The sequence below is a fragment of the Ovis canadensis genome, chromosome 19, assembly GCF_042477335.2.
Source record: "Ovis canadensis isolate MfBH-ARS-UI-01 breed Bighorn chromosome 19, ARS-UI_OviCan_v2, whole genome shotgun sequence".
Taxonomy (NCBI): domain Eukaryota; kingdom Metazoa; phylum Chordata; class Mammalia; order Artiodactyla; family Bovidae; genus Ovis; species Ovis canadensis.
Window position 1 is genome coordinate 19,809,156 of NC_091263.1, and position 15,368 is coordinate 19,824,523.

At 43.1% G+C, this 15,368-nt stretch overlaps 1 protein-coding gene across 3 annotated transcripts in view; it reads right to left on the bottom strand.

Moving 5' to 3' along the window:
* Positions 1-6,374: 6,374 nt before the first annotated feature.
* Positions 6,375-15,368, bottom strand: part of GADL1 (glutamate decarboxylase like 1) — a 189,313-nt gene continuing 180,319 nt past the window's right edge. For all 3 annotated transcript variants that reach the window (XM_069561229.1, XM_069561228.1, XM_069561230.1), the window contains one exon: positions 6,375-8,205. In XM_069561229.1, the coding sequence (XP_069417330.1) occupies positions 8,032-8,205 (174 nt within the window). In that variant the 3' untranslated portion in view covers positions 6,375-8,031. The remainder of the gene's footprint in view (positions 8,206-15,368) is intronic.

Consider the following 15,368-nt stretch of genomic DNA (forward strand, 5'->3'; position numbering starts at 1 on the left):
AAACCCAACCTATGGAATAGGAGAAAATATTTGCAAACAGTGTGACTGACAAGAGCTTAATTTCCAAAATATACAAACAGCTTATATAACTCAATAATAAAACAAAAAACCCAATTGGAAAATAGGCAGAAGACCTAAATAGACATTTCTCCAAAGGAGACATACAGGTGGCCAATAGACACATGAAAAAGATGCTCAGCATCACTAATTGTTACAGACACCAGTCAGAATGCCCATCATTAAAATGTCTACAAGTAACAAATGCTGGAGAGGGTGTGGAGAAATGGGAGCCCTCCTACACTGTTGTTGGGAATGTAAATTGGACCACTGTTGAGAACAATTTGGAGGTTCCTCAAAAAACTAAAAATAGAGTTGCCATATGATCCAACAATCCCACTCCTGGGCATATATCCCAATAAGACTATAATGCAAAAAGATACATGTTCACACCAGCACTATTTTCAATAGCCGAGACATGAAAGCAACCTAAATGTCCATTCAAGAAGTGAATGGCTGAAGAGGATATGGTACATAGATACAATGGAATATTACTCAGCCATAAATGAACAAAATAATGCCATTTGCAGCGACATAGATGGACCTAGAAATGATCATACTAAGTAAAGTTAGTCAGAAAAGGAAAGACAAATAACCTGTGATACCACTTACACGTGGAACCTCAAACACGACACAAAGGAGCCTATCTACAAACCAGGAACAGCCTCACGGATGTGGAGAGCAGACTCCTGGTTGCCATGGGCGAGGGCTGGAGGGGGAGGCTGGGGTTAGCAGGTGTAAGCCTTTATATACAGGACGGGTAAACAACAAGGGCCTACTAGAGAGCATAGGGAACTGTATTCAATATCTGTGATAAACCATAACGGAAAATAAGAACATAAAGTTTTCTTGGATAAGCCAATCTACAGTAATTTCCGGGGGAACCGTTCTCTTTTCCTGCAGGAGCACATATACTAACCAGAACAAGTGACATTCCAGTTTGTAGCACGTGCTTTAAGAAGGTGACTTAAGAGCTTTCTCTAAGACATGAATTAGTTATGTTTCACGTATGTTTCCAGGAGTTCCCCAAATGAAGTTATATCCAAAGGCAAACTAACGTGCCTACTGGCCAATCCTCCTGCCATGATTATTAACTACTATGTGCTAAGCCCCAGATATTACAGTTCAATTTTCTAATGCATAGAGATAGATACTTACAAATAGTGATACATGTATTTTGAGAAAAGTATAGAGCTTATATTGGGGCAGACCTCCTTTTGGGTGGGTAGAAGACAGGCAGAGAACATCCCTAAGAAACAAAGAGATCTGAACTGTAGGCAGAAATTTCGCTGGGGGGGTGGGGGGAGGGCAGCATTGCAGGAAGAGGCAGGACCACATCCCAAGATTTTCAACAGCTGGTGTAAAGAGGAGCAGTGGGATCTGAAAACAGCCCAGCTTCCAGCTCCCATCAGGGCAGAGACAGTGCTACACAGCCTCTACGGGACAGGAAGGACACAGCGCCTTGCAGCCACTTCCAGCATTTGATCTTTATCCTGGGAATTAAAACCTCTTGCCTTCGTATAGCTTAACTATCGGGACTGCAATCACCTACATCAACATGATTTAGTTTTGTCCCAGGAGACTTTCGCTCAGAAAGTTCGTGTTGTAAATCAGTGAGTGACTTCACTGTTTGCTTCAGGAAATTCCTGCCAACCCACTTATCCAAACACCTGACTCATCTCTTCCATCAGGATAAGAGGGCTCAGCCTGCTTATCACACAAAACAGTTTATGTATAGAGACCTGTGCCAAGATGCTCCCCTTGCCGTGCCTACCAACCCCACGCTGTTACATGATGGACTATGTCCCAACCAGTTTGCCTTGAAAGACCCACTTTAAGCCACCTGAGTGCACACACCTGAAGCCTGTAAACAGGCGTCTCCAGCCCGATTCCGAGATCCCACTGAGGCTCACTCAGGGCAGTGTTGGCCCCTACTCAGTCAGGCTAATAAATTTTTAATTAGCTTTCCTTGACCAATAGCTTTCCTAAAGGTCTTTTGCAGAGTTTGTAGCTGTCAATCCTAACAGCAAACAAAGTGAGAGATAGGACCAGTCTGTGTTTTAATCTGGTTGTAGTTTGGTGAGCAGATGGGACAAAGTCCAGAATCAATGCGTAGATGCAGTAGGCAGGCTACAACTGTAGTCCAGAGGAGAGGCGAGAGGAGCTCAGAATCTGGCCACGACAATGGAGCTGGGATAAGCGGATGGGCTGGAGACAGGTTCTGCAGGTGAATCCACAAGGTCTGCTGATAGGCTAGACGATGGGGGAAAGGCAGAGACAGAGATACAAGCTGACATCTGTAAACGTTGGTTTGACAAACTAGACAGACAACGATGTCATTCACTGAGATGGAAACACAGACAAAGGAACGTGTCTGAGGAGGGATATGGGGCTGGGGACAGAAAACCTTGAGTCAGTTTTGAGTTTGGGTGAGACCACTGAGTGATGTTGTCAAGTAAGCATGTGCACACGTAGACGCGGCACTCACAAAGGTCTAGGAAGAAAGCAACAGCCAAATACTCAAAATATTCTCACCTCCGCTGCTGCTGCTGCTGCTAAGTCGCTTCAGTTGTGTCCAACTCTGTGAGACCCCATAGACGGTAGCCCACCAGGCTCCCCCATCCCTGGGATTCTCCAGGCAAGAACCCTGGAGTGCGTTGCCATTTCCTTCTCCAATGCATGAAAGTGAAAAGTGAAAGTGAAGTCGCTCAGTTGTGTCTGACTCCTAGCGACCCCATGGACTGCAGCCTACCAGGCTCCTCCGTCCATGGGAGTTTCCAGGCAAGAGTACTGGAGTGGCCTGCCACTGCCTTCTCCCACCTCTGCCCTGTAAAAAAAATTACTCTTTCAAATAAAAGGGACCTCTAGACTGTTATCCTCTAACTTCAGTGGCAAAAACCAGACAGGAAAATTCCTATCTTCTGGTTTGAAAAACGGGACATGACAGTATGATATAATTATTGCCTCTTCAGTTCAGTTCAGTCACTCAGCTGTGTCCGACTCTTTGAGACCCCATGGACTGCAGCACGCCAGGCCTCCCTGTCCATCACCAACTCCCAGAGTCCACCCAAACCCATGTCCATTGAGTCGGTGATGCCATCCAGCCATCTCATCCTCTGTCGTCCCCTTCTCCTCCTGCCCTCAACCTCTCCCAGCATCAGGGTCTTTTCCAATGAGTCAGCTCTTTGCATCAGGTGGGCAAAGTATTGGAGTTTCAGCTTCAGCATCAGAAGGCAATAATGAGAGCCTGGTTCTCGATGCTTTGTTTGCCTGGTGACTGTGGGACATCAGGCACAGTCAGGTGGCAAGATTAGTCCAGGGTGACCCTCTTCTGTCCATACATTTTCAGCATCAAAGTGAGGACGTTTACAGCCTGGGCTCTGGGGAGAGGTGGACTTAGGCTTGACTCCAGGGTCTACCACTCAGTAGTCTGATAATCTTGGAGAAATTTCTCACACAGTTTGAATGCCAGTTTCCTCAAAAGAAAAATGAGGATAAGTCTCCCACCTTGATAGAGTTTTGCGACATGTGAATAAGACCATGTAAACACACTAGCTGGCATGCAGTATGGACTCATAAATGTTAGTGACTGCCACCACCCTTGGTCTTCTGCATTAGAGGAGGCTCAGACTTGTGGAATTTGCCATGAGAAACACCACACCTGCAGGTCCAACAGATTAAAGGAACAGAAAAAACGCATCACTTTTTCTCCTTTTGGCTGTGGCACTCCACATACTCCCCCCACCCCACAGGCATTCATTTTATGGGTCTTGGTGTCCAGTGCTTCCCGGGTTCAGTCTCATGTCCCCTGGAAGTTGAGACTCGTAAGTAATTTCTTATATGTATCTGGTTCGCTGACGTACAGACAGCTCATATTGTATGTGACTAAAACCAGGCAGAGCTTCTCTTCTTACAGCCCTCATGCCAGGAGCTGGCAAATCCTTTCTTAAAGTTGTCCACGCCAAAGATAAGTGAAACTATCCTCGATTTCTCCCCCCTTTTAAAAAATACTCAACTCCACTAGCCAAACCTACGGACTCCACCTTCCAACACCTCCAGGATTACAGCCCTTTCCGCCGCTCCCCTCGCTACTCCTCTAGCATAAATGACCATGGTTTCTTCCTTGCACTATTGCAGTTGCCCCCTATTTGAACTCCCTGAGCCCACCCTTCCCCACACACACCCTGTTCTCCAAACAGCAGTCAGAGTGATCCTCTGAAAACAGAAGCTGAGTCACGTCAACACCCTGCTCCGATGCTCCAATGTGTATCCGTCTGAGTCCCACCTATACAGCCCAATATCCTGACTCCCAGAGACGTCCCTGACTCCTTTGCCCCATCCTGACTACCACTCACCCCATTGTTCCCTCCACTCCAGCCACACTGCCTTCACACTGGTCGTTGGATGGACCCAAAGTATGGCTCCTCAGCCTTCAGCAGACCAAGCTCTCCACCTGGAACACCCTGTCCCCAGATACCCACAGGGCTCTCCCCACTTCCCTGACCTCTGTGCAGAGGTTCCCTCGTCAAAGAGGCTTTGCCTAACCGACTTCTCTCGAGCAGCCAAGTCCATCCTCAGTAACACCACGCTCCACCCCCTCACTCTCTTTTTCTTAAAAATACACATTGCCACCCGCCTTGTATTAAAAAGCAGACATCGCTTTGCTGACAAAGATCTCTACAGTCAAAGCTATGTTTTTTCCAGTAGTCATGTATGGATGTGAGAGTTGGACCATAGAGAAGGCTGGGTACCAAAGAGCTGAGCTTCCAAAACTGTGGTGCTGGAGAAGACTCGAGTCCCTTGTACAGCAAGGAGATCAAACTAGTCAATTCTAAAGGAAATCGATCTTAAATATTTATTGGAAGGCTGAATGCAGAAGTTGAAGCTTCAATACTCTGGCCACCTGATGCAAAGAGCTGACTCACTGGAAAAGACCCTGATGCTGGAAAAGGTTGAGGGCAGGAAGAGAAGGAGATGACAGAGGATGAAGTGGTTGGATGGCATCACCAACTCAATGGACATGAGTCTCAGCACACTCCAGGAGGTGGTGAAGGACAGGGAAGCCTGACACGCTATAGTCCATGGGGTCACAAAGAGTCGGACACAACTTAGTGACTGAACAGCAGCAACCACCTGCCTCGTTACAGGCTGGCTTGCTGACTATCTGCTCTTCACATGAGCAGGGACTTCTGTCTGCTTCACTCACCGTGTATCCCCCCACACCTAGATAATGGCCTGGGACAGGAGGCCCACTAGCAATATGTTTAAAGGTCGAATGAATTACAATTAACCTTTTATCAAAAGGGCCTCCCTGGTAGCTCAGCTGGTAAAAAAAAAATCCACCTACAATGCAGGATTCCATTGCACCCTGGTTCCATTGCTGGGTCAGGAAGATCTGCCACAGAAGGGAATGGCTTCCTACTCTAGTATTCTGATCTAGAGAATTCCATGGATTGTACAGACCATGGGGGTCACAAAGAGTCACACACGACTGAGCGACTTTCACTTTCCCTTTTATAAAAAAATGTTTCTCGATCATTCAGTCAAATATCTGATTGGGGGATGGTATGTCTGTACATTTTAAGGAGAAAGAAGTGGGATGTTTGAAGTACCTGATAACATTATTCTTCCCCATTGAGCAAGAAACTGTGTCCTCACAAAAGAAGGCCTGACAGGAGTTGAACCTGGGGCTGTGGGGTCTCCCGTGGCCTGCCCAGATGAAGACAGACTGAACGAGAGGCAAACCCACACTGGTTATAACTGGTTTCTCTACTGCATGTAAGATGTTAACTAAAACACAGACCACTTCCAACCTCAATTATTATATCAATAATTATCTCAATTATTTAACTAAAACACCAACAGAGCCCAATTCACTTCTAAAATGTACTGGCACCAAATAAACTAATTTACAAAAGAGAAACAGACTCACAGACTTATATAGAAAACTAACTTAAGGTTACCAAAGGGGAAAGGTAGGGGGAGCATAAAATAGAAGTTTGGGATTAACATATACACAGTAATATACATATATATATGTATGCGTGTATATGTGTGCGCACATATATATATATAAAAAACAGATAATCAACTGTGCTCAACACTGTTATATATATATATAACTGAATCAAGCTGCTGAATCAACTTATCACAAACAACACTGTAAATCAACTATACTCCAATATAAAATAAGGTTTTAAAAGATTTTAACACCTAAAAAATTAAAATGATTATCTATTGCTTACAAAATAAATAAATAACATGTATTGGTACAATCCAGTGAAGAGGGAAAGACAGGAAGAGAAAAGCCAAACACACTGTGTGCTCACATTGCTTTTTTATTTCATTAGACACAAATTATTGCAAACATCAGTTTCAGAACATTTTAGGGAGATGTTTAAACAAAAAGGCAACAAGAGATGCAATACACATACCACAGATTAAAGCAGTTCAGAGAAAGTTTAAAATATTCTTTGACCGATAGAGATACTGAGAAACCACACACTCTAAAATGAAAATATAGAATACAAGGAAATAGTACATATCTGCTTTTTAACTCTTCAAAATTTAAACGGCGCAGGTTAGTGACGGCATACAAGATGGGTACTGAACATGCTAAGTCTAATGTCTGAACACTCAGTCACAAGCCTTCCAAAGCGGAGCTCTAACCAGAGGTGTAACTGTGCCTTGCTGGCCTCTGCTCCCGTCTGCTGCCTGAGAACTCTCCGTCACTTGCCTTCTAGAGGGGAGCTCTAATGAGAGTCATCGTTGTACCTTGTTGACCTCTGCTCCCACACCTCTGAATTCTGTTTATTTCTTAGTCAAAGGAAATTCTGCTAGAGATCTAGGACCAGGATTAGAGACAGAATTACAATTATCCACTCCCAGGATAAATGGCAGAGGTGTGTGCCCCAAAAGACCTCTAATTCCCTGATTTTCTGCCCAATATAAACCCTTTAATAGTCTACACTGCCATTTTAAAGCTTGAGAAAGGGAATGTCGTATAACCCTGGACTTCATTCTTGTTATTTCCTACAAGCAGAGAGCAAGATAAGAAAGGGGCCCCTCAAGCTAAGAGGCATCTAATTAGAGACATGTATACCTAACATGTACTCCCAATTAATGACATGAATGATTTTGGGAAATGAATTAGGGACGTTGCTTTGATTAAAAGGTACACTACAAAAGTCTGTCTTTTATCCTTAGCTCTAATTCAGATACTTTATAATAGATAGTGGTTAATTTTAACTTTTGAGAATAAACATTTAGCCTGAATAAGATACCTTTTCATAAAGTAAACATCTTCTATATATTATAGTTTCTCTTTTAAAAACAGCTTTGCTATACTTCTGATGCCCCTAAACATTAGTACTAAGAGGCCACAGCTGCATTTTCAGAGCCACCAAAGTATCAGATATCCCTTGCAGGCAAACGCATCAGAGTGAGTAGTAGTCAGTTAATTCAACGTTGCGTTAAACTGCTGGCTCTCAGATTTTACCTTGCCTAAGCAGGACCTGGAAGGCTCCATGAAGTTCAGAACACACAGCTTCCCCCACCCGCCAGGGTTTCTGATTCAGTGGGTCTGGGGCAAGGCTGAGGCCAGGCATTTCTAACAGGATTCCCGGGCTGCTGGTCTCTGGGTCACACATCGTAAACCACTCTTCCACTCGCTAATTCAGTGGCTTTTTCAAGAGCAATGAGCCCAGAGCCCACGTGGTACTGAACCCTTTGGGGTTCTGTCCCAGGGGTCGTCCGAGAGAAGACCCACCTCTCACTACCTCCTTTACTGCAGCAGTAGGCCCCTGGCAGCTAGAGAGTACTTCACACTACTTGCTTAGTATTTCGGTTTTGCTGGGCAAGGATGGGGCATGTGTCCTACTCGCCCCAGAAGGGCTGCAGTCTGTGTGTCCCCAGATGCCCTGGACCCTTACCCTCAGGGCAGGGCCCGTGCCTCTGGGGGACCCAAAGCCACAGCTACATGTCCCTCCCCAGGAGGTCTATCTCATCCAGCAGGAAGTCCATGTCCTCCCGGCTGACTTGAGGGCTGATCACCACCTGCCGGAAGAAGTTGACCTTCCCCCGGTGGGGCTGGTAGCCCAGCATGAGGCTCCCCTTCTTCATCATTCGCTCCTTAATGGCCGGGGCCACCTGCACGGGAGAGGAGGGAGACGGTGAAAGACCAGAACACTAAGTGTCATGACAGCATCGCACCCAGGCACTGGCAGCTCACAGCGCGGCCCCTGCTGCGGAAGCCACTCTCAGGCACACAGCGAGGTCGGCGTTAGTACCAGCAGCCGGCTGAGCACTCGTGGCACACAAGTAGTGATTCCAGCACCTTAGATAGGTAAAGTCACTTAATCTTCACAATAAGTCCACGTAAGAGATATTATTAACATGCCCTTTCCAGGTGAGGAAATTGAGGTGCATGGAGATTAAATAGCCTGAGGTCCTATGTTTGGTAAGGGGGAGAGCTGAGATTTAAAACCAGATAGTCCCACCCAAGTCCTTGCGCAGAACCTTAAATCACGATGCAACACTGTCGTGTTAAAAACAAACCAGTGTCTGCAGGGGTCACACTTTCAAAGGTGTCAAATGTTACGTACCAAATTTGTCAGAGCTAAAAAATACTTCAGTCCAGGGAACTCAAATAAAGATTAGTCAGAGATGGACACAAATCGCCCAAACTAACAGCCATGCCTTGACAGTCTACCAAGGAAGAGACTAAAACAGGTGCCAGGTGCGGTTCTATTTTGAAGACTACCTTTATTAGCTGATTCATAGGACATATTGGTTTATTAACAGTAGATAAAAACATTGTGTCCTTTATTAAGAGTGTACAGTGGTAATTAAATAGGAACTACATATGTGAAGGGCTTCTGATGAACACAGGGAGAACAGGCCATGAACGTCCAAAGGCACAGATTTGTCTACTTCTCCATTTCCAGTTTAACTCACAGCTGCTGAGCGTGTCCTAAGTGAATACGGGAGAGAGACTGGAAGGAGTGTGTGTTCTCTCGTCAGGACATGGAGTGAGCTAATAGGGAGAAACACATACGTAGCTAAAGTCAGACGCAGTGTGGTATAAGATGCCTGAGGGGAGGGGCATGAACCTCTGTTCCCAGGACTCATCTCAGAGTGTGACCACCCCACCCCTCCCCACCCAGCACCACTCTGGTTTGAACCACACCTATGACTTGTCAGGTACTTCTTGCCTGGTGGCTCAGAGGTTAAAGCATCTGCCCGCAATGTGGGAGACCTGGGTTCGATCCCTAGGTCAGGAAGATCCCCTGGAGAAGGAAATGGCAACCCACTCCAGTACTCTTGCCTGGAGAATCCCATGGACGGAGGAGCCTGGTGGGCTACAGTCCACGGGGTCACAAAGAGTCAGACATGACTGAGCGACTTCACTTTCACTTCACTTCACTTTCCCTGAAGACAAGCCAAACTGCTTCATCCAGCTCTCAACTTAGGGATCTGTCCCAAGCTTCTGGGAAGATCAATGCTTCAGACTTCTGGAGATCTATGTTGGACTCAACTAGAGTCTTATCAAGGGATGTCCAAGGATCCTTTTCATATGATGAAAGGATTTTTTCATCATATGCTCATTTTAGAACCTAAATCTTATAACGCATGGACCATAACCTGCTTAAAACAGCAAAAGCAAAGATCTACTAAGCTCAATCACACTGTCATTCCAGTGAAGGACTGAATGTCTCTCAAGGTATAAGGAACATAGAAAGAAAATACATGTTTTAACAAAAGGTAAATGTAGAAAAAGAAGATGAAGTCAGAGGTCATGTAAGTGAAAAAATCCAGACCATCAGATTCTATAAATTTTGGGAACTGTGTCAAAAATTTTATCTTGAACTTTTTAGAGATGAGGAAAACAGCTGAATCAGTACTACCTCCATCCTCTTTGCATAACTTAGAGACAAAAGTCCAGTGGATTATGAAGCTGGTAGGTAACTCCATGCACGTCCATTTGAAACCCTTCAGCTTTTATGCTCTTAGTATCAGTTTTCTTCCAAAGTTGTTTATGGAAGTACCATGTCTTATTAGATTATAAAATCTAGTGAAATAATACATAAGCAAGTGAAAGTGAAGAGTGTTCTCCATAAAAACTAAGTTGAATCCTTTGGAAAGACAAAATAAGGGGGAAGAGGGGACTGCTGAACATTACTGCTAACGAGTTAGGTGTGATGGAAGAACTATAGTAGCTTTACAACAAAGCTTTGAGAGTCCAGGCCAAGTCTGTACACAGGTGGCTGCCCAGGTGCTGAGCACACTCTCCATATAAAGACTCCTGAGCTGGACATGACAGATGATTCCTGAAGAGTGTAGTTTATGCAAGAACCATAGATGCTCTCTGAGCATCAGACTTCTGCTCAAGACAAGCCTCACTGGCTCTTGGAAATCCTCACTTGATGGGGAAAAAAAGTTCTATCAAAAGATGCAGAAAGTGAAATGCACATAGATGTGTTTTCAGTTAAAATATTTAAGTTATGTATGCATCACATTTTTTTCTAGGATTATTTGCTTTAACTTGACCAATCCGCATTCCCTTAGGTAGGTAGGCTTCCAGTGCAGCTGGGGATGTGACTGTGCATGTATGTGCGTGCATGTGTGTGTATTCATGTATGTGTATGCACGTGCACTTGTGTATATGTGTGTGCCTGGGGTGTGACTGTGCATGTATGTGTATTCATATATGTGTAAGCATGTGCACGTGTATGTGTGTACCTGTGGGTGTGCACGTTTGCATGCTTTGTGTACATGTATGTGTGTGCACGCGCATGCATAATCACATGTAATTTAAACTTCCAACCCCCATCTGTCATTTACAGCTCTTACAACCCTTCCTATTCAGTCACAGGGCAGTGCAGAACTGTGGGCTGACTTGGGCTCGCGCCAAAGGCACGTTTGTTTCTAACTCCCAGACTGCGTGGGCTCTTGCCTGTAACCTGCAGGTGTGAGGCAGGTGAGAAAGCATCACCACAGTGCCTGTGCTCACCCACCCCAGGAAGACCCGGTCCAGGTGGACAAAGGTCTGCCCAGGAGAGGCACAGACTATCAGTTTTAGAGCTAACAGCTTGTGGCTCTGTAGATTTTTTTAAAAAATAAAAGCATCCCTTGTATTTACCTCCATCTTCCTCTAGGTACCCAGGGTATAACCTGCTCTGGCTTATAGCCAATTTTAAATTTAAAACAGGCATGTTCTGGGCTCAAACTTAATTTGCATTGTCGATTCCTGTTTACTTTTCCTCTATTTTTCTTCCCCAAATGATAATTTATGCCTTACCTTTGGAGAGCAGTAGAATTCTGATTCTAGCCCCTAATGTTATCAGGGGCTCACAGGGGGCGCTTATCAAAATGAATGTCAGGTCTGCATTTCTTGTAAGCAAACCCAAAACACCTTCTAACATGAGCAAGGAAGATAAAACTAAGAGGGCCACTTGGATGTTTTAATATAAAAATATTTTTGATCTTTAAATTCTTATTCCTTGTAAGACATAAAAATGTGCTTTCATGGGTAGAACATATGACCTAAGGACCAAACTTCTGAGACAAATTTTGTCACAGATTTTCAAAAACTATAAAGAAATGACTATCTTTGTGAGTCAGAGAACCAGCTAAGTAAGGGTTTGGCAGTAACAGCACACATCTTATCTTTGTACGCATGATATAAGCTTAACTCCTATAGGTAATTTCTCTAGGTCAAGAGGGGAAAACTATCTTTGTTTATGAATACTTCATGGAAAAAGTAAACTGTAAGCAACACCAAGGCTGGTATTCGTTAAATCTGCAACTGTATCGAGATCAGTAGTATCGATTATGACTGTTGTTGTGGTTGTGGTTACTGTTAAATATTTTACCAGCTCTAAAATCCGCAATGGGCTTTCATGTGTCTCATTCTCATGAACCCAAATTAAAAACGAATCCACATTTTAGCAATTTAGAGACCAAGAATGTTTTGTTAACAGCCAGCTTGTCACGTCTGAACCTAAAAACAAAAAACAAAAAAAACGAAAACAACAAAACAAAACCAAAAAACAACCCACTTCCTATTTATAGAGCTTTAGGCATAATCCAGCACTGCGCAACTCGGAATATTCTCTTTTGCTGATCACAGCAGAGCAACGGTCCTAATCCGACAGGATGGAATATTCACAAGGGAAACAAAATATGCACAGACTAAATGTAAGCATTCGAATCTCGCCTCTAAATGGAGCACACACAGAGGAAAGCAATTTGGCGAGAGTAAGATTGCTTTCCAGCTCTCAATTATCTTACTGCTGGTTTTCCTTCAAATTGTAAATCAAATTCTTTCCTTATGCCTCAGTGCACTTGTCCCTGCATCTTAAATGGAGGAAGATCCTGACATTTCTATTTGGTTGCACAGGAACTTAATCGACACATTTCTGTAGGATTGCTGTCCTCCCCCCACCCCCGCCTCTACCTTAAAATATGTTTCAGCAGTGATTTAGCCATTTAAATAGAATTCTGTTGTCACACCCCTGCCACATAAAGCAGTATCTGGTATTTAAAAGTTGTTTAAACCTAAGGGAAAAAAAAGACAACTCTCTCCTTCTGGTCAAGCACAGTAATTTGATAGCAAATAACTGACCAGATGTTACCACAGCCTTTTATTAAAATAAAACTGTCATGTCTGTAAAATGCCATTTCTTTTTTAAAATGTGTAACTTATTTAATGTTAAACAATATGTTTTTTCCCCCAATATACAGTGTTTCTTAAACTCTCTGTAAGGAAGTTTGTTTTTTCCAGTCCATTACAGACATACATTTGTGAAATACAATAAAAGTGAATTACTAAATAAAAATAAAATAAAAAAGACATAAAAACAAGGTCCTATTGTATAGCACAGGGAACTATACTTAATATCCTGTGATAAACCATAATAGAATAGAATATTAAAAATAACACATACACACACACACATATATATATAACTGAGTCATTTTGCTATATAGCAGAAATTAATATAACATTGTAAATCAACTACAATAAAATGAATTTAAAAAAATTTTTAAAGACACAAAAAGAAAAGTAAGAAGGTAAAAAAGACAAAAAACACAAGCTAAATTAGTTTTTAAAATAAACAGTAAAGTTACTGCTATTACACAAGTTTCTGAACAGTTACTCTGGATTCCCATACTTCTCCTGTCTTGCACTGGTAACACCCAGCTCATGTACCTACAGGGGCTAGAGACCACATCTTGAGGACTGAAGCTCTGTTTTCCCTCCCTTGGTTCCTTAGGGGTGCACCTCATTTTAGCTATGAATCTGGGTGTTGTTCTGCATACTTACTTTTGCATACTGGCATAATCTCCACACCATTTTGAGACATGTTTCTGATTTTCACTATGCCACTGTGCCATAGCTTATCTAAATACGTCCCACTTGTTGAATCTTGGAGCTGCTCCAGTTTAAATGGCATTTCCGTGAAATCATGAACCTAATTGTGAAACCTCTAAATCAGTTCTTCAAAGTCTGGTTCAGAGATGATTAGAGTAAATGTCTCAAAATCTTCTAGACTTCAGGATCTTTATACAACTTTTTCCCATCATTTGCTATAGGAGTGAGTTAGTCACATTTTCACCTGGAAGACATGGGCTGCACAACACCCAGAGTGACTGAGAAGATACTCCTATAATTAAAGGAAGTGATCCTTTTCAGCAAATACAAGGGACGAAGACTACATACATGTCTGCTGTGATTCTAAGACAGCAGCATCATTCAAAGCTTCTAATAAATCTAGTGAGATCTGTGTTTGCTAAATTCTCCCCTGAATTGATGTTCTTCAGACTCAATTTTAGGGTTGTTTTCTCAACTTCATTTAATTAAATCTTCATTCATAATCTCCAAAGATTCTTTGAGGAGTAGGAAGCTAAACTCATAATAACTTGCACATCTTGTAGGCGGAGCATGGGGTGGAAAGGTGGACTAAAAAACTGGAGAATAAACTTTAAGAGTTTTCTTGTAATTGATACTTTTTTAGGATTATCTTGTCTAAAAGAGAGCTAGTTGTATTGAATGCAGAAAATTATCTACATTTTTTTCCTACGAAAGTCACTTGAAAGGAGTTTTTGATTTCTTTATATTAATATTTACATTAAATTTCACACATCTTTGGCCTCTTCTGTATTTCCCAGAACAGAGTTTATAGCCATACCAAGGCCACTCATTACAATACATGGTTAAGGAAACTGACACCAAAAAAACTTAATAGTGGGTGCTTATTCAGCTGCTATGCTGAATGTTAGCTGTCCTGGCTCTAGGGTGACAAGTTTTCTTTTTTTCTGTTAAATGCCAGGCAGTACATGTTCGGGGCTCTGTGAAGTCACACGAGCTCTGCTGCAAGCACTCCACTCCGCCACTGGCATGAAAGCAGCCCTGGGCAATATATAGACAAACGAGTGCGGCTATTCAGGGACTTGATTCAGGGGCAACGAAATTTAATAGCATATGGTTTTCAAATGCCAGGAAATAGCAACTGCTTTTCATTAATTTTCAACTTCTTAAAAAAATTAAGCCATTTGTAGCTCCTACGTTGTACATAAAGAGGTGATAAGCTAGATTTTGTTTTGGACATAATTTACTAATTCCCTGGTCAAAATGGGAAAAAAATGTATAATGATATGTAAAATCTACCCCTTATAAGGGAAAAGTGAATGAAAATTAGGTTCACTGGGCTTCTTTCAGAAATTTTGATTGAGCCAGGAAATGAAGAAGCTCTTCCTGGCCCTTTTTCTCCAGCACAGCATGAACCCAGAGCCACAAACGGGTGGGCAGGGCGGCCACAGTTATTCTTGAACCATCATTAACAAGTAGCTTGCTTTATATTGTCTTCCCAATAACCTGGGTTATGAACTTGAGGTGAGTTCTTCTGAGCAGGATATTAACACTTAGCTCAGGAAAAGAGCTGGTACAAAATGTCCACACTTGCTATCTGGTGCCTAACACAAAAATGGTTCTGAAACTTATAATAAGCTGTATAACTCCTTTCCCCTTTAAGTCACTTTTTTGGTATAGTCTGGGGACATCCCAGATTTGCTGAGCCCAGACAGAGATGCAGTGCAGATCAAAGTCAGGGCCAGAATTCCAGTCCTGAGGAGAACTAGCATGACGAAACCGTTCAGAGTGCTTGAGTGGGCTTTCCAGGTGCCTCTCTTCTTCCAAGGTAAGTGCAGGCCAGGCCAGTGACAATCTAGGAGGCACCCAGAGCCTTCCCAGTGCATATAAGCTGAAGGCCAACCAATCATTTGGGAAAGGCTACCCTGCAGAGATTCCC